This window comes from Uncinocarpus reesii, genomic scaffold (genome assembly GCF_000003515.1).
Source record: "Uncinocarpus reesii 1704 scaffold_4 genomic scaffold, whole genome shotgun sequence".
NCBI lineage: Eukaryota > Fungi > Ascomycota > Eurotiomycetes > Onygenales > Onygenaceae > Uncinocarpus > Uncinocarpus reesii.
The window spans coordinates 184,507-198,747 of record NW_003052497.1 but is presented as its reverse complement, the minus strand read 5'-3'; the positions used below and the strand labels follow the sequence as shown (position 1 = coordinate 198,747).

The 14,241-nt window shown below is 50.0% G+C and overlaps 6 protein-coding genes across 6 annotated transcripts; 4 read left to right on the top strand and 2 right to left on the bottom strand.

The window, feature by feature from the left end:
• Positions 1–855: 855 nt before the first annotated feature.
• On the top strand, positions 856–1,080 carry UREG_06170 (uncharacterized protein; the record flags this gene model as incomplete). The annotated part of the gene is made up of 1 exon (XM_002583157.1): positions 856–1,080. One exon carries the CDS (start codon positions 856–858, stop codon positions 1,078–1,080), a length of 225 nt encoding a protein of 74 aa, XP_002583203.1.
• A 577-nt stretch (positions 1,081–1,657) lies between these two features.
• Positions 1,658–2,806, bottom strand: UREG_06169 (uncharacterized protein; the record flags this gene model as incomplete). Its single annotated transcript, XM_002583156.1, has 3 exons — positions 1,658–1,823; positions 2,047–2,494; positions 2,569–2,806. The coding sequence occupies 3 exons, from the start codon at positions 2,804–2,806 to the stop codon at positions 1,658–1,660; spliced, it is 852 nt and encodes a 283-aa protein (XP_002583202.1).
• A 975-nt stretch (positions 2,807–3,781) lies between these two features.
• Positions 3,782–6,127, top strand: UREG_06168 (uncharacterized protein; the record flags this gene model as incomplete). Its single annotated transcript, XM_002583155.1, has 1 exon — positions 3,782–6,127. One exon carries the CDS (start codon positions 3,782–3,784, stop codon positions 6,125–6,127), a length of 2,346 nt encoding a protein of 781 aa, XP_002583201.1.
• Positions 6,128–6,566: 439 nt separating this feature from the next.
• Positions 6,567–8,392, bottom strand: UREG_06167 (uncharacterized protein; the record flags this gene model as incomplete). The annotated part of the gene is made up of 6 exons (XM_002583154.1): positions 6,567–6,664; positions 6,728–7,233; positions 7,291–7,630; positions 7,684–7,906; positions 7,958–8,283; positions 8,347–8,392. The coding sequence occupies 6 exons, from the start codon at positions 8,390–8,392 to the stop codon at positions 6,567–6,569; spliced, it is 1,539 nt and encodes a 512-aa protein (XP_002583200.1).
• A 1,043-nt stretch (positions 8,393–9,435) lies between these two features.
• On the top strand, positions 9,436–11,125 carry UREG_06166 (monoamine oxidase N; the record flags this gene model as incomplete). The annotated part of the gene is made up of 2 exons (XM_002583153.1): positions 9,436–9,888; positions 9,944–11,125. 2 exons carry the CDS (start codon positions 9,436–9,438, stop codon positions 11,123–11,125), a joined length of 1,635 nt encoding a protein of 544 aa, XP_002583199.1.
• A 624-nt stretch (positions 11,126–11,749) lies between these two features.
• On the top strand, positions 11,750–13,236 carry UREG_06165 (uncharacterized protein; the record flags this gene model as incomplete). Its single annotated transcript, XM_002583152.1, has 3 exons — positions 11,750–12,140; positions 12,216–12,621; positions 12,675–13,236. 3 exons carry the CDS (start codon positions 11,750–11,752, stop codon positions 13,234–13,236), a joined length of 1,359 nt encoding a protein of 452 aa, XP_002583198.1.
• Positions 13,237–14,241: the final 1,005 nt, after the last annotated feature.

The window sequence follows — 14,241 nt, the reverse complement described above, 5'->3', positions numbered from 1 at the left end:
TTCTTCTTGCGTGTTACTTTTTGAGGGAGCTGCTGAGCAGTGAGACAGGCAATGAGGTCGAAGTCTACCAAATCAATAACACCGTGAATCCCAAAAGGGAGACTGCATGATCCCTCAGTCCAGGAACGAGGTGGGATATTGTGTCTATTGGGCTCAGGACATGTGCAAACGTGTAGGATGAATAATCTCTATGTTCCTGGCGAGCATGGAGTAGATATGGAAACGGTCTCGTCTCGATGAGCCCAGTTTATGTGTTACGAAGTCTATATAGTACGGCGTGGAACGAAGAGTGCAACGGCTAGTTATCCGTAGATCAACAATCCACCGAAAATCAAAGCATCTGCATAAATTCGTTCTTAATGCCACAGCATTTCTCTCCAATCACAAATGATCTCAGCATCTCAACTCGCCCAAGTACCGGTACCTGTCGAGAATGACGCAACGCAAGGGATGATCGACGGGAGTGTCAATGCAATTTCCCGCCGCAAATCCTGATAATCGCGGGTTTCGAGCTTTTTGGGGATTTCGCCCCAACATCCCCCCGGGTTCTGTTGTTTCCCATGGGCCCAGGTGTGGGGATGGACCCGACGGATGGCGCACATGGCTTTGAAGTGACGTAAAACGTGGATGCAGAGGATCGTCACCGGTTGGTTTTTGGACGAGTATAGGGCTGAGATGCGGTTCCAAGGTGATGGGGCAAGCAAGTGGGCCTGTTTTTGTATAAATATAGTTGTTGGTTTTGGAGATGCAATTGGGTTCAGTTATCGGTTTGGATTGAATTGAAGATAATATTGAGAATATATTTTTTATTTTTCATTGAATATAGTTAGATATCTGACCACCGCTCTGAGAATCATGTCTGACTCCGCCGCAACGCAGAAGCTTGATGAAACCAAGCAGCAGGCCACAGAGCCGCAGGCACAGCAGAAGACAGACCAAAAGCCCGACGAGAAAGAGCAAGCCGAACATGACAAGAAACTCGCCATCAGAATGGCAGATTGCATCCAGCAATCGCTTGACAAGATCCAGCCCATCCTGAAGATGATCACAGAGGTGCGTACGAACATACAACTGGATTAGATCGAGTCCCCCCAGTCCACTGATCTACTTCCACCCACCCCACCAGGCCATCGACAACGAAGAACGCAAGCCCGAAAACGAGCGCGATGAGCAAAAGCTCGTCGACACCGTCAAGCCCCTCCTCGAACAGGGCGGACAGATCCTGCAGGAAGCCAACGGCGCGATTCGCGCGCTCGATCCCGATGGCCGGATCGCGGCCAACGCAAAGCACAAGACCGCGGCGCAGCAGGCGTCGCCGGAGGAGCATCGACTGGCGGATCTGCTAAAGGAGCTGACGAGCAATGTCACGCAGACGATTGAGAATGCGAAGAAGAAGGTGGCGGGGATGCCGCACGCGAAGAAGGAGTTGAATCCGCTGTGGGCATTGTTGACTGGTGAGTTTGGCTTCTCTCGGGCGCGTGAACTGGATGGTGTGTCTGGGACAATGCTGAATAGCGATTACTCTCTGATAGAGCCACTGGGGCAGATTCTGGCTGCGGTTGGATTGCTGCTGGCTGGTGTTCTCGGCCTTGTGGGAAGACTGGTGAGTTATTCGCTGCCCCCACGGGAGATACCTACATGTTTTCGCAAGCTGATGTCAAGGTAGCTCAATGGCCTGGGGCTTGGTGGCTTGGTGGACCAGCTCCTCGGCAGTCTGGGGCTCAAAAGCGTCCTCGAGGGCCTTGGGCTGGGCTCGCTCACGGGCGCGCTGACGGGGAAGTGATGGCGGTTTGCTTTGTTTGCTTGGTTGGCACATGACGTAACTAGTTTGCTCCCGGTTAATTGATATTCCGAATTGTCTTGGCAGGTACAGCTTATATAATCAAGTTTTCCATTTTGAGCCTTTGAGCCAAGTTCCTCCAGTTCATACTCCATACATATATCGTGGATTGATTCATGGACGTTGAGTCCCAAAGTCACAACACACTGTCCGACCATGCATACTCGTACAAGCTAACCCTAGTCTACATGAAGGCAGCCAAGCACGCGACGAGACCCAGACCCAGCGCCGTTGCAGCACCCTCGATGCGACCGGCTCCGCTATCTGTCTGATGTGGCGGCGGCTCCGGCATGGTGATGGTTGCGTTGGTCCCGGGAGTCGTGCTCGGGTAGGACCCGGTTCCAGATGCGCTGGTTGGGTTTGTCATGAGCGGAGGGCTTCTGGTCGTGGGTTCTTCCGTAGGTTCCCTCGTGGGCATCTCGGTAGGCTCCTCGGTGGGCTCCTCGGTCGGCTTTTCTGTGGGCTCGGGTTCGACCCAAGTGGTTACAACGGTGGTCGAGGTGGACGTCGTGGTGGTGGTGCTGGTGGTGGTCTCCTCAGTCGAGCGGGTCGGACGAGCAAGGGTGAGGGTCTTGATCGCCCGGCACTCCTCCAGCGTCATGTTGTTGGGACAGCAGCCGCCTTCCGCGCAGTACGTTCCCGGTGGGCAGAAGGCTAGTATTGTTTGCGCATAGTCAGCAAGTCTGGGTTATCTTTGCGCGCTGCATTGCCGGGCGCTAAACACTCACTTCCATTCTGGCAGCAAGTTTCTCCCTTGCTCGGATTGAAGCACATGTGGGCATGGACGCAGCTCTTGTACTCGGGCCCGCAGGAGTTTTGGCAGTTTGGCTCCGCGACATCCTTGCACTGGGTTGAGCGTCGCATCAGACCGCTCATGCCATTTTGCTGGTGGGAGGCGGCGCCAAACTCGAGCGCATGGGAGACCGCGACGGCACCGGTGAGCAGAAGAACAGACCTGAACAACATTGTAGAAGACGGGGTCAGCGCGTGAAGGGTAGAGACAGTGATATCAAATGATAAATGAGCCGAAAGTATTCCCTATCAAAGGAGTGGCTGTAGATTCACAGAATCTACTGAAGTAAAGGACTGACTGGACAGGATGTTTGTCGCAACAATCGCTTCTGCGCAGACTTTTTATTCTTCTTCGTTTATCCCTCACCCCAGGGCGACAGGGAATGCCTAAAATTAAACCACAGATCAAATGCGATTTGTTAATTTATCTCAGGGAAAGGAAAAGCCCTGCACCCCACCAATCGGTGATGACAGCCTATTAAGACATCTTCGCCGGCGCTTCAAACAGATCAGAAGCAGTGTTTCCATCACCGCCAGTCTTGGTGTGAGATTCTATTGCGGTTTTGATACCCTAGTTACTAGTTGACCGCAAGCCTCTTGTTGGATGGCTGTGTCAACCCAACAGGTGAACAAGCTGCTCTTCCTGAAACAATTCTTGAAACAATTGCCAGTTACCTAACTAGTTAACTACTCTGTTCGTGTTTCCACAGAACCAGTGGCTTGTCCCCTCTGTCGGATCTTCCCCTGGCACAAAAATCACAAACATCACAGTCACTCATTCACCACCTCCTGTTGACCGGCATACACCATCCAAAAAAACAGAAAAAATATCATGCTGGCTGATTTCTTCCATCTCTTCCTCCCAGTGACTCACCTTGAGTTTGTCGGAGACTCTTTTAGGAATCCGTTCCATTGCCCTCTTCCCTATAACGGTGCTTGCCAACCGCATCCATGGCCCCATGGATGTATATAAACCTCTCGTAGGAGGGAGCTCTACTGCTTTTCCTCATTTCTCTACCAAAAATCGTGTTTGCGATCGTCAAGAGCACCTGTGAATTTGCCTACCTTTACCACTCATCTTATTTATTCCAGCCAAATCTCTTGTCTTCCATATTTAATTTTCAAGTCTGTCAGCTCGCTTGATCAACCATGGAACCTACCTCTCCTGTCCAGCAAGTCGCAAAGAATGGCTGCACCATGGCCTCTAGCTTTCCAGCCTTCTTGCCCGAAGACCCAGCCCTGCGCCTAGGTCCTGAGGAGTTTGAACAATACATCTGCAAACTACTGCCCACCCCAGCTGGATCCAACCCCGAACTACACGACATGGAATCATCAACCGACGAGTATTCCTCTGAAACCACTGGGAACGCATTGGCTGATGCACTGCATAAATTAGCAACCCTCAACGAAAACCCTCAGTATCTCCCCCAACTCGCCGCCATCAATCGTACCATTACAGAAAATGGTGGCTTCACTTTTGCCTCGACAGAATCTGCTTTGCTTGACTTGTTTCATAGCTTAGATGGGGAATGGGCTCCGGAGGTACTCACTAAAAAACTGAAGGCAGCCTGGAAGGAAAACCCACTTTTGTGTCTGAAAATAATATGGAACACGCGAAGCATCCACCTCGGAAAGGGAAGCAGAAACAAGTTCTACATTGCCATGGGCTGGCTGAAGGAACACCACCCGCGAACCCTCTTGATCAACTTGCAATGGCTATTCCGCCCTGTCATCGAGAAAAACGCTAAGCCTTCACAGGACAAGGAGATAGCCACCGTGGAAAAGACCGGTGCCGCCCTAGATGACTATGAGGTTATTCATGGCGTCTCCCATGGCTACTGGAAGGATCTTCTTAACCTCCTTGCTCTATCCGCAAACGGAAAACTAAACATGACCAACCCTCGAAAGGTCCTTGAGAAAAGTTGTTATACTAAGCTTGATCAGTCCGAGAAAAAATATGGAAAATTACGAAGGGGAGAGGAGAGGAGAAAACGCTCATCGACCAAGGCCCGCAGCGAACAACCAGCACGCCTGGCAGCGTCTAGGGAGCGTCGAATCAAGTCAAGCCTGGAGCGCGATCAACGGGAAAGCCGGGACGCAAAGGAGCTGCGCCGCATTAAAGAGCAGAAGCGTCACCAGAAAATCATAGACCGGCTATCGAATGACCCCTTCCACCGAGCACTCCATCTAACCGTGGCACGCTTGTTTGCCGAAAGGCTTCAGAAAGATATGCGACTAGCCACAGGGACCAAGCAACAACAAAGTCAAGTTTCCCTTTGTGGCAAATGGGCTCCGTCTGTTAGGAAATTTCACGACAACCATACGCGTATAGCGACGACCATTGCCGAGATTCTGTTTCCAAAGGAACAAATTTGCCAACCAAACGATACGCGGGAAATGTATCTAAAGATGGCACGAGAGCAGTACCGTTTTGGAGCTACATCTAAATTGCGTAACGTTTTACAATGCGTCGAGTGCGATATATCCGCGAATACGTTCTCGAATATCAAGTATAACCGCGTTCCATCTCTTGCCATGGACCAATACAAAGATCTTTTCTTGAAAAAGGATACCGAACGATTCGAACAATATCTCGTGGATGTGGCGAACGGGAAGACAAGCATATCTGGCGCTGTCCTCATGCCTGGGCAGCTCATTTCGCAAATCAAGAAAGATGGGCTCAAGAGTGCCACTGAAATCGTAATCAACCTGCAGTGGAATGCTCTTCTCCAACGCATCAAAGACTGTGGTTCGTTATCGAGCTCCATAGCAATCTGCGATGTTAGTGGGTCCATGACTGACTCGTCCTCTATGAAAAGATGCAATTTGATGGATATTGCGATGGGGCTTAGCCTGATCATTTCAGATATCACGCAGCCACCATTCGGCGGGAAAATAATAACTTTCTCTGAATTCCCCGTCATCCTCAATATCGGTGGTCCTCATGACTCCCGCACTCTACGGGAAAAGGTTGTCGCCTTGGAATCGTCTTCCTTTTCACTGAATACCGATTTCCTCAAAGTATTCAGACTCATCCTGGAGTTAGCTGTGTCCAACAAGGTCAAGCCCGAGGATATGGTCAAGAGACTTTTCGTGTTCAGCGACATGGAATTCGATCAGGCCAATGAGCCCTCTAGCGGATGGGATACCCATCATCAAATCATCACCAAGGAGTTCGCAGCGGCTGGGTATGAAGTTCCCGAAGTGATCTACTGGAATCTCAGTAATGATGCATCCCGTCATACTCCGGTTACCCAAGATATGCCAGGAACTGCGCTCGTCGGTGGGAACAATCAAGCCATGCTGAAAACATTCCTCATGACTGGCTCAGTGAGCGCTAATGGGGAGGAGGAAGCGGACACGGATTCCCAGATGGACGAGGATTGGAGCTTGGTTGACGAAAAGGAAAAGAAAAAGGCAAAAATCACACCGTTTTCGATCATGATCAAAACCATCGGGCACGAGGCCTATGACATGTTGACCGTGGTCGACTGAGTTTGTGTACGACGAGATGTGACGCCTAAAAAGGAAGCCGGGTTTATGTTCTATCTGTATATTAATTTCCAGTAGTTGCTCATTGTAATCATGAGCCGCTGGATGGGCTCTCTTATGGGAAAAGAAAAATACCTGTATCCACTAGATATGCAACAAAAGCACTAATAGCCCATTTTTCTGCATGGGTGCTGGTGAATCTTTCCAGCCTGTGCTCGAACCAAGAGATTAACAATGAAGTTTATTGTCTAGAAAAACGTGCGGAAAATAATATTATCGAAAGGAAGAAAATAAAGTCATTGGTATTAAAGCAAGAGAATCTCCAATCTTATTCAAAAATACTCTACCCTTGCTGAAAGACAAGTAGCGGGTAGATAAATAGAGGTCACAACTGGCCTGCCCCGTTGACTTTGACCTTTGTATCCAAGCTACAGTTATACGCTTATTCAATTCGCGGGCCGTGATATTTTTTCCGAGCATAGAAAATCCAATTTATCCCAGTAAAAATAGCCATGCATCCCAACACAGCTGATGTATAGTCTAAATCCAAGTAGTCAGCAATGATGGGCTTCAGATAGCTCCATATTAGTGGACGGGACTCACTCATATTCCCACTCGTAGCTGGCATCACGAAAGGAAAGTCATAAAACACCAGCACCAAGATGCCAAAGGCGCATGTAACAACGTTCGCCGCCCACCCGAACAAGCCCAGATTGAATTTTCGATCTGAAGGGAGCCAGCGAGACGCCCGTTTCCTGTATAATACTAGAGCAATGGGGATAGAGAATGTGATTTGCTGCAGGACAAGGCCAGTCCCGATGAGGGCATTGAAAGCAGTTGAAGAGCCCAAATAGATGCAACCAATGATGAAGATAACGAAACAGTTGGCGAGGATAGCCCAGACAGGAACATGTAAAGTTGGATGCATACGGTTGATAAAGTTAGAGCAGACAAGGGCGTTGTCGCGCGCAAAAGCCCAGGTCAAGCGGGAGGCGGTTTGTTGGCAAGCATTAAGGGAGAGGAGCACCGCGATTAGAAGAAGAACCATGAAAACAGTGGCAGCAGCTTCGGAGCGCGTTGCTTGGTGCCATATTTCATAAATGGGGACACTGCGTTGTATCATTAGGCTTCTTACCGTACGTCGAATTATGGATAGAGTCACATACCCAGTGGCTGTTCCAAGGACTTTGTCAAAATCTGCCATGCTATATGTCATTGAAACCGCAAACACGAATGATGTTAGGAAGGCAACGCCTATGGTCGCCATCAGCGCTCGAGGCACCGCGACTGAGGCGTTAGAACATTCTTCTGCAAGATGAATAGCTCCGTCAATGCCGGCGCATATATAGTTCGGCGATACCAGACCGGTAAGGAAAACGATCCCATCGGAGCTCCACCCAGAATTGTTAATAAACACCGTCCAAACGAAATCGCTGCTTTGTTTGTTAGTTGAACGAGCGAGACAAGTTATGACCATAACGACAAAAGATGACGTGGTTAGGGTGACTGCGCCGCAACATCAGTATAATTTTCAAGCAAGAGTCGATTATAGTACTTACAACCAAAGTCTTGAATCCAGGAGGTCCGTTTAAGCATGAAAATGTTGTAGGCAGCAATAGCGAAATTCGCAGCTTGATATAATAGGAAGTAATGCCAGGGCTGTGGCTCGTAACCCGGGTTATAGAAAATAACCATAGCTAGGATTAGTTGTGGCACGATGATAGAAACGCCCGCACAAACTGATATCCAGCTGAAAATGTTCGCAGCGCCACATGCATAGCTCTATTATGAAATATGAGACACGGCTTTAATATTGATTTAGGGGCATCATACCAGTCCACGAGTGAATCTCTGGGGAGCAAGAATGCTGGTCCAGTGGTATTGGCCACCGGCCGTAGGATATACCGATGCGAGTTCTGCCAGACTGGCGGCACTACACCCGCCTAGGAATAGGACCAAGATGATACCGTAAATGATCGTAACTGTACCTCCGGATGCAATCGCGATCGCGATGGTAGCGGCAATAGCTGCCCACGCATTGCAGATATTCCACCCTGTACAGAGAATGGTGAAGAGTCCGATATCTCTCTTGGCCACCTCCTCATAGCCGAGTCTTGCCAGTGCTTCTCCCTCATGATTTACTGTCTCTGCAGGAATACCTAGAACGGGACGTTAACGACATTTGTTTTACATGGTTTGGGTGAGTCAAAGGTGAATCGTACCTTTTTCTGCTACCGAAGCATGATCTCCAGAGGCGCTACTGACCATGTTGAATGTGGCTAACTATTCTGTCTGTTGCACGTCGAATTGATTTAATCCATTAGTGTGAATGTGATTTGATGATATCCGTAGGATAGTAAACAGGCACCAGGCCGTCTATATAATCGCAACAGTTGAGACAGAAGGATGAGTTTTTGATATTATATAAAGGCGATTTGGCCTGAGTTGCCAAATCGAGGGCTAAATCGACAAGAAGAGCAGTCAGAAAGAGAAACTGCAAAGTTCAAGGGCTAGCCGGGCTTAGCACCAGAGCTCAACATCTGAAGAAAATCCGGGGTAATTCTGGGGTGATGGACCCCGCAGGACAATGCTGCCTCATTGAGAAATGGAATTTAACCCAAGCGAGAGAATAAAGAGAGTTAAAAGCTCCGGGAGGAATGTTATTCGGCAACCACTGGTATTAGTTGTTCGTGGGGATCTGGCAACGAACCGGGCAGAAGTCGGAAAGCATTGCCGCCAGGATGGCCGAAAAGTGGCCATCAAGGTCCTTTTTGAGCGCCACATTCCCCATCGGCCCAGCTGTACGGAGTAGAGTTCATCGATACCACGATAGCGCAGGCTTGGACTGTCGATGCTTGTTGGATGGACGGACGTTTGGCGGTTGAAGCGAAGTCAAAAGGCAAGGGTGCGCTAAACCCGATTCGGGGCATAAAAGGAGAAACCCGCTTGATGGACCTTCCACGGCTTCAGACAAGCAGCTCAACCCACAGAGACGCACACACAGGCCGCAGCAGCCCAGCTAGTTATATTCCACTGGCCTTTTGGTGTGGACTGCTAGAGAGACGATGGATATACTCCACCACGGTGTTGCGATAGGATACAGATTGCGGAAGCCATGTGCAATGCCGATGGCCTTCTCAGATCATTATCCAGGCACGGAAGGTATACAGAGGGGGCAACACTCTGCCAATGACTATGTTTCTGCTTAGCCTGCCTGGTAGTTATAAATATACCTCCAACGGCACGTCCTGCTCCTTTCCACGCTTCAGAACTTCAATTCGCAGTTTAAGCACTTAAACCCTCTGTTCACAATGCGCGGCCCTCTTCCTTCCGATCTGCCCAAGTCTCGCGACGGGTATCACTGGACGCCTCATGATGGCGTGAGCCAGGGCCTTCCGACACTTGCCGCTATCAGGCCGGAAACAAACGTCAACTCCCCCCGGCAGGTCTATGATGTTATCGTTGTCGGTGCCGGATACGCTGGCCTTACCGCTGCTCGAAATGCTGTTCGCGAAGGCTTGAACGTTCTTCTCCTGGAAGCTCGTGACCGTATCGGCGGTCGCACCTGGTCTTCCAACATCAACGGATATGCCTTTGAGCTGGGTGGGACGTGGGTCCATTGGACCCAACCACACACTTTCCGCGAGGTATACCATTACAACATGAAGGATGAACTTGAGATCTCGCAAAATTACACCACAGGTGTCAACCATTTCCAATTGATCACCTCCGATGGCGTCAAGACTATGAGCCATTTAGCCGAGGTATGTCGCCGAAATTAGTGCACCTTTGAAGAAATCCATACTGACATCCTTTCAGGACAAACTTCTAGAGAGTGCAGTCAAGAAATTTGTCGATATTGATGGCAACCTTGGGCGTACTGTGATGCCCTTCCCTCATACCCCAGCATACAACCCCGACGTTGCGAAATGGGACAAGCTTTCCATGGCAGACCGCATCGAGCAGATCAAAGATGACCTGACTCCAGCAGAGAAGGCTGCATTGGAAGGATTTGTTCTGCTTTGCAGCGGTGGGACGCCAGAGAACACTGGATTTTATGATATCCTTCGGTGGTGGGCGTTGGGATTCTACACTTACCAGGGAGTCATCGACACATGCGTGACTTTCAAATTCCACTGCGGTCAATCTGGATTTGCGAAACGGTTTTTCGACGAGGCGGCTGGCTCTAAAAAATTTTCATATATCTTCAACTGTCCCATTACCGCCATCAAGGACAACGGCAAAACCGTACAAGTCACTGCCCAGAGTGGCAGGCAATTTACCGCTTCAAGGCTTGTCTGCACAATCCCGCTTAACGTTCTCAGTACCATAGCGTTTGACCCGCCGTTGCCAAAAGCCAAGCAAGAGGCCGTCAAGATTGGCCAGATCAATCTGTGTTCCAAGGTGCACGCAGAGATTAGGGATCGAGACCTTCGCTCGTGGAGTGCCATCGCGCCATACGACAAGCTGGTGTATGCTTTCGGTGACGGCACCACCCCTGCAGGAAACACCCACATTGTTGCTTTTGGTGCAGACCTGAACCCTCTGCACCCTGAAGATGACATCGAAACCACCAAGGGAGCTTTCAACCATTTGGCCCCTATGGATGTACAGCGCCTTGTTTTCCACAATTGGGCACGGGACGAGTACTCACAGGGAGCCTGGTGCATGTTTGCCCCAAGCGTTGGGACTACCTTTTTAGACGCTCTTCGTGCTCGTCATGGCAATATTTTGTTTGCTAATTCGGACTGGGCCACCGGTTGGCGCGGGTTTATCGACGGGGCGATTGAAGAAGGGGCCAGGGCGGCGCAGATGGTCCAGCAGGAGCTAGTGGACCCCCACCCCACACCCCGGACCCAGATTGTAGGATCCAAGTTAATGTTTCCAAGCATAATTCTATATGAACACTCCCTTTTAGCGCCTGGCTACTCCCGTAGTTACCTGTGTTATATGAAACTCCGATCCAAAGTCCAATTGCAAGCCCCTGACCCTAAACCCTAAGCCCTAAAGCCCATAATTCAGGACAAGGTTTACCCCTCCCCCGCATTTTTGCTCCAAAGACCCAGAACCTGGGGAACCCTTGAGTTCTCACTTCGTTGCCGACTCCGCCCGGGAAAAGGACCAGATCTCAACCTCACCCAAGCCAGGCGAGGCGAGAGTCCCCGCGTTGGCGAATGGAGTGGGGTAGCATGACGTTCCTTGTGAAAATGCTCTGCGACTCGGGCGACGGGCGCATTTCTCTGCCTAAAAGAAGCTTATCCCGCCGAATCTAGGCCTTGGAGCTTGGATTTCGCTACGGGAACTGATTTCGCTCAATTAACCAGTCATGTGCTAGCTTGTCCATCGAAATTGATCTTGCTGCTTAATTCTGTCTTGCTTTTTGAGTCTCTGGGTCTGAATGAGACGACATGGTTCAGGATATAAAAGCGAGTGCGTGAACTGAACGAACATATTGACTGCCCCCTCGATTCTATAGCGCGATCTCGGTGATTTGGACGTCCTGGGCACACTTTTGGCCGGCATGGGGAAACGCAAAGGTTGATTGTTGCTCAAATACACCGAACGTTTTGCTGACTTGGGCTGGTAGGCTGCTTCGATTGCTCCAGACGGCGTATCATCTGCGACATGACGGAGCCCCGTTGTCTTAAATGCGCAAAGAAAGGACTTGTGTGCTCCGGGATGGGGATTCGGTACCGGTTTAGCCCAGGGATTGCATCGCGAGGCAAATTCAGGAATCGACAGATTCCCGTATTGGACGTCAGCGACAAAGAGGGCCTTGACAAGCTTAAAAGAAGTTCAACACCGAGGAAATCAGCCTCGCCGATAATTCCAGGCTACACTGAAGAACTGGATCGTTCCTTGCCAGTAGCAGATGCAGAATCCTCGTTGATATGCGCTACGTGGGGTGATACTGCGTATCCTGTTCTGGATAAGGATGATCGCACGGAATACCTGCAACAGATAGTACCGGAAATCCAAATCCTGGATGGGAAGACTCAGATGTTGTTTTCGCACTGTAAGGTTTTTAAATTATTTTTGCAGGCTGGTGACAGTTATGGCTTTCATTGAATTAACCAATGGTCTTATCCAGTTTCGGCTTTTGTTGCCCCTGCAATGGTCCCTCTCGACAGCGAATTCAACGGCTATAGGCGCATCTTCCTCCCATTAGCACACCAGGACCCAGAAATCAAAAGAGCCGTCTGCCTCGTGGCGGCGTTACATCTGAGCTCCAAAGTCCCCGAGCTGCGAGAAGCAGCAAACGCAGCGAGACTAGCATCGATTTTTAGTCTGAAGCGTCTAGTTGACGAGCATGATTGGGGTGACGTTTTAAGCGTTTCGAATTGGGCCGTGATTATTCTACTGCTAGCCGGAGAGATGATTCGAGGTGGATCGGACTTTACCTATCTCTTGAAGATGCTGATGTCATTGGTAAATGCACGAGGCTCGTACGACGAGGAGTCGGAAGTGCATTCATTCTTAATGCAACAGACTAAAATGTAAGTAGCCGACTACCCAATTTACGAATACCGAATGTTAAAATGCCCTTTAGGATTGAACTATTCGGGCGTCCATTCCTCGGCGAATCCGAAGGTATCCAGGCACTCAGCAAAGGCGTCAGCTTCTACTGCGACTTTGTCTCCCACACCCTCCGCTACAACCCCAATGTCTCTCGCCAACTCACCGTCTCACTCCTCATCGCGGCTATTTCACATGCCACGGATATATACCTTCGACGCGCCTTAGGCCTGCTTGATTCCTCAAATCCTGTTGACGACGGGGCGCCACATTATACCTCCACCACTCCGGCTTCCCCGTCCTCAAGCCTGCAGCATCTTAAGGATCTGGTATCTGAGATCCACGCTGACACTCCGGGCTCACACACGCTGGTATGGGTGTACTTTATGGGTGCAGCAGAGAGCAGCACCGACGAAGATCGAGATTTCTTTACGAGCAAGTTGCAAGGGCTGTACGGGTCGATCGGGTTCGAGAATATCATAATTGGATTAGCTAATTTGAAGGCGCTCTGGGACAGTGGTGAAAGGCAAGGAAACGGGGCCGAGGCGACCAGGTGGACAGAACGGCTGCCTCAAATTGAGTCTTTGGTTATGTGAATGGATTTCTCCAAAGGAATCTGTTCTTATATTCCTTGTGGAGGTCAAGGTACTCTGAGGGAGTGTTATTATGTTTTAACCATTCATAAGAGGCAGCCCTATACTTTTCAATTTACTAAGGTTGGGCCTAGCTAGAGTCCTGACTGTAAACAGGAGACATGGTGGAAGCAGAGCGCGACTTGTGTAGGCCATCCTTCATCCACCAAGTCCCTTCTTTGCGAACTACAGCTCGAATTGATAGACCAGTGGGCTGATAGGCAAAAGGTCACAGGGCGATTGTACTGGAACCTACTGGTAATACCTATAGTAGGCTCTGGAGGTTAGTGTTTGCGCACTGCTAAGCCGGCGGCAGTCACTACGTCCCGATATCAAACGTTAGCGAACCATGAGTGTTCCAGTGCTTGACGCGCCGTGATTCGCTTTGCAGGGTCCAGATTCATTAAACCCCGGATGAGATCCTTGAAGACTTCATCGCCAATATCCTGCCACTCTGAGAATGGCTTGTAGGGAATGTTATCCTCAAAGCGGTCTTCCCAGAGAATCCCGAGGATCTGACTATTCCTCTCGTCATCCCCGACAGTGTTGGCGGACGGGCCGTATACGACGCGCGAAGAGCGATATCCAACGCTGCCAGCCAAACGCGACCAACGTGAGGTCTCTCTTAAATCAGCTCATTAAGTGCAGACGCCATTTTGAGAGCATCCTTGCGAGTCATCCTGCAATGTTGTACTGTAGTTCTCAACGTCATAGCAGACCAACCAGCTACAAAGAAGGATGGCGAAAAAACAAACAGAAACCCGGGACAGAGAATGCAAGCAGGCGTTGGGGCAGTGAGATGGCACGAAAGAAAAAACAGTCCAACCACAGCAGGCGCACAAGATGGACAGCACAGCACTCGTGGCTGGATTATCACTAGCTAAGAGATGAAGTCGGAGTAGTGAGATTCGTCCATGAAGGTCTTTTCTCCTCAGATTTAGCTTCATTGAAGATCGTCTCCTCTCGGCT